This window comes from Otolemur garnettii, unplaced genomic scaffold (assembly GCF_000181295.1).
Source record: "Otolemur garnettii isolate 467f Iridium unplaced genomic scaffold, OtoGar3 scaffold00059, whole genome shotgun sequence".
In the NCBI taxonomy this organism is placed as follows: Eukaryota; Metazoa; Chordata; class Mammalia; order Primates; family Galagidae; genus Otolemur; species Otolemur garnettii.
The window spans coordinates 3,506,496-3,515,636 of NW_003852454.1; the positions used below are offsets into that span (position 1 = coordinate 3,506,496).

General features: G+C 40.5%; 1 protein-coding gene across 2 annotated transcripts in view; it reads right to left on the reverse strand.

Moving 5' to 3' along the window:
• Nucleotides 1-9,141, reverse strand: part of CCDC93 (coiled-coil domain containing 93) — a 100,683-nt gene that overhangs the window by 24,363 nt on the left and 67,179 nt on the right. For both annotated transcript variants that reach the window (XM_023514790.1, XM_003792648.3), the window contains exons 13-17: nucleotides 7,742-7,804; nucleotides 4,488-4,561; nucleotides 3,299-3,380; nucleotides 2,283-2,354; nucleotides 831-884 (exon numbers count right to left, since the gene is read on the reverse strand). In XM_023514790.1, the coding sequence (XP_023370558.1) occupies nucleotides 831-884; nucleotides 2,283-2,354; nucleotides 3,299-3,380; nucleotides 4,488-4,561; nucleotides 7,742-7,804 (345 nt within the window). The remainder of the gene's footprint in view (nucleotides 1-830; nucleotides 885-2,282; nucleotides 2,355-3,298; nucleotides 3,381-4,487; nucleotides 4,562-7,741; nucleotides 7,805-9,141) is intronic.

Below are 9,141 nucleotides of genomic sequence, written 5' to 3' on the forward strand. Positions count from 1 at the left end.
CCCATCCCTCAGAGCCTGGGTGTAACCAGCACGTGTACCACCCCCATCCCTCAGAGCTGGGGTGTAACCAGCATGTGTACCACCCCCATCCCTCAGAGCTGGGGTGTAACCAGCATGTGCAGCCAATGAAAGCCTCTCCCTTTTTTAAAACTTATTTTTCTTATGTATACATGTGTTTATTAGGTTTCCACTTTTGCCTTCACAGAATTAAAAAGGCTTAAAACTTAATAACTATAACAATATTTAACCTAAGGACTGAAAACAAAAACCTCACAAGGAATGAATGAAGATAAATACATTCAGAAAAGAAATCAGACAATTGCTGCATTGAAATATTAGGCAATAATAATAATAATGCAAAGAAAGTAACATTCACATTGTCAGATAAAAGTATGTCTATTATAGAATTATGAAGTTCAGTATAGAGTCATCAGTTAACTACTTCTTCTTATTTTGTTTTTTCCAAAGTCTCAAAAAATAGACAATATTTACAAATAAGAGTAAAAGATAATTTCAAAAAAACTGATCATGACAAATCTTATAGACGATAGAAGGGCCCCTCCCCTTTTTTGCTGAGATGCTAGCGAGAAGGTAAAATGCTTGCATGCTGGTCTGGAAGGAAATCCACCAGAATGGTGACCTTCAGCCCCTTCAGTGTCCATCTGAGGGGCCGGGTATGTCAAATAGGACAATGTTCCTGAAGGCCCAACAAGTGAGGAAGTAGCCATAGGGAACATTAAGGTGGGCATGAGAAACTGTCACAGGAGAGTGTAAAGCTGGCTGCCATACACCTGGGGAAAAACCAGTCCCAGGAATGGGCAGGTACTTACCTTGTGAGTCATCATGGAGGTCAGGACACTGGATGGCTCTCCACTGGAGGGACTCTGAAATGACAGAAACATAATAAATATGTTTCCTGAGTAAGGGAAAAGAGAGAGAAGACCAGTGCCTAAATGTAGGAAAGGAATGGGGCGGGGGCATGGCAGTGCAGCTGGAAAATGATCTGATGCCCACTGAGCATGTGTGAGGAGTGAACAGAAAGGGAACAGGCCTTGCATGAGCCCCAGATTGTAAACTGTTCTTACGTGTCCCTCAATTACACATAAGCAAGGTAAACTCTAAATCTCTTTGAACAGGAACAGGAATCCCTCTAACAGGACATGCTGAGAAAGAAATGTGGTCCTGTGAGTCTGTGATTTGTGCAAACTCAGGCTGACCAAGCCAATGATTTCAGCCTCAAAAGTTCAAAGTTTTAGAAACAATTGGAAAGGCAGTTTTGGTGATGATGGTTCTCAGACACCACTGCTGTCATGGGCTCTGCCTTTCACCTATGCTTAATCCCCTAACAGATGTAAATGACACAACCCAGTCATGACAGGGAAGAGACACCTGCAAAGTCTCTGTTTCACGGCTGGGTATGGCAGTGTCCTGTAGCCATGGGCACAGTCCAGTGGAGAAGAGTGCTGAGTAGAACAGTCGGGCACATGGACTATGGTACTGGGTGGCTGGGACAAGCTGGTCCCTGCCCTGAGCCTCAAGCTCCCCATTTCTACAAGGGAGAGGGTGCCATTAATGGGTTCTAAGACCATACCCAGCTTTCACTTCTTAGGCACAAGGCTCCTCAGTAAATAACATTTGAATGAAGTATGAGAAGTAAAAACAAAACCAAAGGGATTCCTACAATCTTATTTGGCGAGAAAAACAGACTATTTTCCTGTCCTCATTTTTTGATTTAACACTTAACAGAAATCCATACTAGCTCCTTGGAAGATCAAGTTCTTTGTTCAGAGAACCAGTTGATCAGAAGTGTTCCCTAAACCCAGATGTTCCTACAATCCTGGGGCTCTAACATTAAACCCAACACTGTTCTCCTTTTTCAAGTTCATTGTCGCCTTTAGGAAAGGGGAATTTCCTTGCACAGGAGAGAAGAGTGAATTGGGTAAAAGGAATAAACTTTAAAAATACATTGGATAGGAAACAGAGCTCAGGCATTTCCTGGAAACATCTCCCTAAAGGGAGAGAGGCCAGCACTGAGTGGTCTAGTAACTCATATCTGCGTTACTGACTTTCATACCCATTGCTGCCTTTTATTCCCTAAGGAAGAGAAAGGAGAGAGTACAAATCTAAGAAAGTCAGAGGAGCAAAACAGTTGGGAAATGTGTATTTACAGGGCCAGTTTAAGTGAGCACCAGACCATATGCTGGTCAGTCCTCTAGAAAGCCTTTCCCTACGTAAGTCATAACAGCCCCTAATAGTCTCAAGGACTAACTCGGGAACTTTACCTTTTCATCTCCAGCTGGTGCTCTCTCAGCTTTCAGGTTTTCAATTTCCTGTTGCAGCCGTATCATCTCTTCCTTTAAAAGTGAAAGGGATATTTACAAAACTTGAACAAGCTAGCAACTGGATGCAATTATTTAGTTACTTGATCCTAAAATCTTATTTTTACATTTCATGAATTTATGTAGGACAAAAAGCCAATTAGGAGCTAGCTGCACTGAACACCAATTCTTAGCCTGGGAAAGTTCTTTTCAGGAGGACACAAGCAGCTGTACCTAAGCCAGAAGAGGCCTTTCTTTCCAAAGAGCTGGTGAGGCATGTAGTAATCACTGGGAAATAAGATGAATGACAGTGGTTTAGAGCATAGTTCCAATCAGCCTTTTCTGCTTCCTCTCCCAGAAGGCCTCAGCCTTATCCACCTGTCCACCCCACCTGGGGCTCTTCCAGCCTGGAGCTGGAAGTCCCTTCTCCACTTGCCATCCTGCCTTGCCCTTAAGATTTGAGCTTCCTGATGGCCGCTGTGCCAGAGTGGCCTTTCTTCCACTGGGTGTCACACTGAACTTGCCCAGGCTCGTTTTTTCCTCCACTAGTCACCTGTGCATGTGTCACCCCCACAACCAGAATACAAGTTCCCAGATCACAGGAGCCAGAGCTTATACACAGGACACATGGATATCCCAGGTTTTCAGGACAGCCTGGTTTTGAATGATTTTTTTCAGAAAGTTCATATCAATAAAATATAACATATTTAAAAAAATATGTTCTTTCAAATACCTATGTGAATTGGGTAAACTGTTTACCAATTGAGGGCTAGACTGTGCCCTCAATTTTGGAGTTTGGCACATATTTATTTTTCTAACTTACTTTTAGGATCCTTGCAGGGCACCTACCACAGTGCTCTATTGATTGTGTACACCTCATGAGTAACTGTTTGATGGATCTGTTCTCAAACTACACTTAGACGAGGTGCTATAATAGGGCAAGGGGAATAAACCAAGAGAAGACACCAAACAACACTTACTCGACAATGTGCCTTAAACTCCTGTTCCTGACTTTTCAGATTTTCATTCATGGCTACAAGTGCTCTCAAGTTCTGCAGAATACTGAAGGAAAAAGACAAAAACAAAACAAAATAAACAACAACAAAACATATGGCAGGCCATTATGAATCACAGCAAAAATCAGGTCCCCAGCTAAAAAAAAAAAAAAGACCCTCTTTTTAATGTTTTTTGTCTCCTCCAAGAATTTCTGATGGAGTCTCTACAAATGATAGTGCCATCAACTTAAGTGACATCATTATTCATTTATATAGCCAAGACAATCAGGCCAGATCTAAACTAACATTACAAATTCCAGAATTAAAATGCCAACTATAGATACATGAATAAGTTTAAAAAGTACTGAATATGTTATATGATGCCAATCATTCAACTATATTCAGGGCATGTACAGTTTAACATCCATTCTGAAAAGAAAACCACTTGCTTAAGCCCACTAAAACCACTAATTAAAAAATAAAAATGTTAACTATCTGACAGCACTTTGATCCAAATCATGAAAGAAAGGTTTTTAATTATAGAGCCAAGTATTCTGTGGGCACTTTTTCTTAAAAATGTCCATAAACCAGAACTATTCATTCTGTGTCTGAAACTTTTTATGATTTTACAATCTCGTTCAAATAAGCAACATCTAAATTTTACCACTGAAATAGTCTAGAGCAAAAAAGGTCCAATGTTTAGTGCCTCTTCTCTACTGACAACTAACTTTACATGAAAATGTAAAAATAATCAAAACAAAACAAAATTACAGTAGTTAAGTCTTGCCAAAAAAGACTGCACTTATTCTCCCAAGGAGGCATGTGCTGTTAAAAACTGGTAACACTGGTGGATTCCAGGGAGAGAACTGGGTGGCTGGCGTAGGGTGTGAAAAAGACTTCTTGCCATATGTCCTTTTTGTACTATGAAGGTAAGGTTTGGCTGACTCCAAGAAGAGAACACAAACAAAATGCTGCTTCTGCTTATGAAGGGAATTGGGCTGAAGGCAACCCACGCACATCTCGGCATGTGCCTGGGCAACAAAGAGTCAACACAGCATGTGAAATGAACTGACCTGATGGCCTTGGGCTGCTCTGTCTTGTCCCCAAACAAGCCATCATGTATTAGCAAAGTTATTTTTCAAAGGGAAAATAAATGGATGCTGAAACCTTTTACCTTGGATCAGCTTTGGATTCTATCTTCTCAAGGGCTGCTTGCTCTTTGTCCAGTTTCTCACCATAGCTCTTCAGCTGCAGGAGAGAAGGGAGGCACTGTTGTTAGGGACGTGGTAGGACAGAAGAACAGTGGGTGCACTATCTTCCTTCCCTGTGGCTCATATCTGTACCCCACTTTTGACACATGGCTAAGCCAAATGGATTCGGCTGTGCAATGAGAAAACAGATAGGGTAAAGAAATGGGACGGGAGTGGAGAGGTAACCTGAAAAGGTCAAAACCAGACTCTTCTAGACACATTCTGCTGGTTAGAAAAACCTTGGCAATATTTTTAAATCACTGCAGCAAATGGATGGAAATCCCAAAGTAATCCTGGAAGCAGGTGCCTTTGGTAATAAGGGGAAAATAAAAGGTGGCTACAAGAGAGACCCAGGCTCAAATCTCAGAATATCAACATTACGAGTGTTACTAAGACAGAATTAAAACTTCTGATTTCTTAAATAATTTCACTTTCTTTTTCTGAGGCAATGATGGGATTTTTTTTTAAAAAAGTAATTTAAGCTCAGATTTTAATCTATAAAGTACACAGTTACATAATACAATAGAATACTAAGCTGCTACTTAAAAAATAACGAGTAAAGTAGCTCTTTTACAATGATCTCTAATATCTATTGATAGATGGAGAAAACAAAACGCAAGACCATGAGCACAGCTGTTTCTAAAGTGTATAAAGAAATGTATATGTTGAATGTATACGTGCATAAAAAATGCATATGACTGCTTGCATATTCATAAATTATCTCTGAAAAGATTCAAAAGAAACTGGTTACGTTGGTTTCTCTGGAGTGGGTAACTAGAAAATTGTGTTACAAAAGTGTTCTTTACTTCTTGAATTTTGAACCATGTGAATGTATACCTATTAAAAAATTCTTTTTTAAAAATTCTAAGTCTAGTTGAAAATAGCAGTCTAAGCACAAGTTGCAGCAGCTGCTTCTGGAACCAGGTGCCCCCTCAAATCCAGACAAGATCATAAGAATTAACCTCACAGTACAAAAAAGATGGCTGGCCAGTAAGTCTAGCCTGAGCTGGATGCCATGTGGAGTTAGCAGAAGTAGGAAGGATTGGTTTGCAGGGCTGGGATCTGCACTAGGAAAAGCGAGGTAGGCAAAGTAATGATGCCCGATTCCCTTAAACCCAATACTTGGTGCATAAATCTCAGAGGCAGAACCAGGTGCCATATAGTTGTCAACCCCCAGGAGAAATGGGGGAGTTACCCAACCCACACTAGTGGTTACCAGTGGCTGATCCCACAAGTGGTAGGTAACACCCTTCCAGAATGGACACAGCATCCACAGAGATGGTAGCCAGAAATTTCAAAATCAAAGATGAGAACATACCCAAGAATCACCAAAAACTTGAGGGAGGACATAATCAGAAAAGTTATCTCAACTCAACAAGGGAATTCTGACCTGAAGAGTTACAGAATAAGAAAAACTTTAGATACAATTAATGGTCTTAGAGAGACATGAGAGAATACTGCACATATTAAAAAGAGTCAGTCTCACACCTGAGAAATTAAAATTGTGACTGCTGAACTCACACAGTGGATGGGCTGCAACCCGGCAGCCTACACTACTGATGCCAGGGCCGGGAATTGTAATACTTATCTGGTCTCACGTGTATTAGTCTGTTAAATCTTCACAACCACACCAGACTAATACATGTAATGGGCCCAGAGCATATCCACACATAGTAATTCTGGCTGCTGTTATTATTTAAAATCACATACCAAAGGGGTATCAGGGACTGACCCCACCGGCAGTTTCTTTTCACAAGTTCTATTGTCTTTAGTGGGGTCAGTCTCTGACCTGCCACTGGTACACAACTGTATATTCTTACTACTGACTTAAATCACACTTTCCACCTCTCTAGCACATGGAAAAGGTTCAACAAATAATTTAGTGTTTAGTACAAAAAGCCACTTTATAGCCACTTAGAATTTATATCCTAAGGTATATAAATGTCTTAGAAAATTGATATCAAGACGTTTTACCTTTAATCTCTTCCATATTTTTATACAAAGACAGATCCATGACTTGGCAAACTTCATGCTAAAGACTCTGCATTATTAAAAGTAATATAGCAGCAGGGATACCCCCCACCCTCTGAGCTTGTCATCTAATCTATAAAGAACACAGTTTCAGGTAAAGGACAGTGATCTAAGAGAAAGGCAGATATCTTTAGAAAAAAATTTATTCTAGTTGCCATTATTGTGCCTGCCCCTTTCAAACATTCTGATAACAACTAAACAAACTAGTCCAAGTTGAGTTACAAAGCTCTATCAGAGTTACAGCAAGGTGGCAAACTAAGTGCTACATACCTACTGCTACAGAAAAAAGTCACGTGAGATTTTATAAAAGTAGGGACTGCCTTGGATTCAAAGATGACTTTGAAAATCCCAGTTTTCAAATGGTCCAGGAAAGGCTAGGTAGAGACCTTGCAATGAGGTTCTTCCAGAGTACAGCTATAACTCAAGCACCAAAATCACAAAAAAACCCCAGGTGTGGATGAAGATAGCTTTCTGTAGAAACCAAGGGACAGAAATATCTAAACACACTTCATGACAGGTGTGGCATCAGAGAGATCTGTTTCCTCTCTTGGTTTCCTAGGCAATCAGAAGTGGGAGGTAAGCAATGCTACGATGCTGATGCGAGATGGTACACTCGCAACCTGGCCCAGGAACTGAATCTGTGGTTTAATTACATCCCACAGACCTTCTCCTCCTGTGACCCCCTCCCTCATTCTGCCTCACAGCTAACTGGCAATTCAGAACAACAAATTATATCACTCTCAGTTCTCTTGACTTTCAAAAGAAACCTCACCCTCATGAGATTCAGTATTTTGGAGCTATCACATAACCTGCTGCTTAAGAAGCAGAGGCCCTTCACTGTGAGTGACTTTGTGAGTTCCTCTCTCACCTCTGCTGGGACTCCCTGCCCATCAGACCTGTCTTCCTCAGGAAGCCTTTCCTGATCCTCGTAGCCCATTGTGACTTCTCCCACCAAGACCGCTATGGTTTCGAATGTAGCAGTGTGGATAAACTGATGGCATGGGTCACACAATACCATGTAACTGTCTTATGTCCTCAAATGGACTGGAGCCTCTGAGAACGGGATCACGTCTCCTCCACATTCCGTTAGTAGTGCAGGTCAAAAACGACTCTCGACAAAGGCCCATGGAGAATGGAACCTGCTCACCTCTGTCAGCGTTTTCTTTGCTTCATTATATCTGGCTTGTAGATTGGTATGACTTGCTTGCAGCTGTAAACACAAAGATAAAGATATTTGCTTTCATTCTATATTTATGATTACACAAACATGGATGGTATCCCCATTTCATAGACAAGAAAATGGAAGCTCAGAAAAATTTAAACCAAGCAAATGTAAAAATTTTAGAAGAGTTGCCAGCAACAAATGAAAGAAAACAAAACTCATTGAATACCTAGTACACGTCAGGTAATCTGAATAAACTGTATCATTGAATCCTTTATATTCAATGGAAGAAGAACATTTTTCTTATTTACAGATGAGGAAATAAAGACTCAAAGGAGATAAATCACTTGACTAAAGCCTTATAGTTGATAACTGATGAAGCAAGTACCCACATTCAGGTCTATCTGACTTTTCTGTATGGCTACAATCAATTCAGTTCACCAACTTGCCTGTTTGCAGAATATAAACTGCACTAAAGCATTCAACATAGAACATGACTAGATGGCAAATAATGTCATATAGAAAAAAGGACTCAGGACTTTAACACCAAGAGAAAGAAAATACTACCTTTAGTATTCAAAGTTACACAACTGTAAACTTGCATATCAAAAATGTCTATTCCTTTTGGCTTACTAAAAAGGTATTTCATTTGTGTTTTCTTTTAATTTTTAGAAATCTGAAAAGATTTCTCTAAATGCTCAAAGAGTTTGTGCATTTTTACATTCAAAAAGGGGAATGGGCAGAAAACAACCTTCAAACTCTTTAGTTATTACCTAGCTACAAATTTACAGAAAGAAATTTTAATCTGTATTTCAATGATTACTTCAAAATAACTTGCCCCATCCTTGAGCCTGTAAATAGCCTATTAAGAGTTATGTTACATATAATAGCGTGAATAACAAACTTAATTTTGTAACCTTACCTACTCACTCTCCCCAGATGAATGACATATATAAGTTCAAGGCTAAGGGAGGGAGGTAAGATGGCAAACTGAAGCCAGCTTTCGGCAGAGGCTCCCATCCAGAGGGAGAATTAATGGCCAGAAATAACCTAATAAAGCATAAGATCGGGAGCTGAGCTGACAGAGAGGATTGATAGGTTCACATCACCCCTGCTATGACAAGCTGGAACTCCAAGGAAACAAATTTCAAATACAAAACCCATCCCAAAAAGGACGGGTATCCTTCCCCTCCCACCCATCCCCCAGGAGAGCAGCTTGAGGGGAGTAGAGAACAGAGGACCTTTTTGATTCACCAAAGGGGAGAGAACTACTGAGGGCTGGGACTCCCTCCATAGAGAGATACAGCTGCAAGCCCAGCAGTCTTTTGCCTGGGCCAAAAGTTGATGTTCTCCCTACCTTCCTGAACTCCCAATCCACTCTTTCC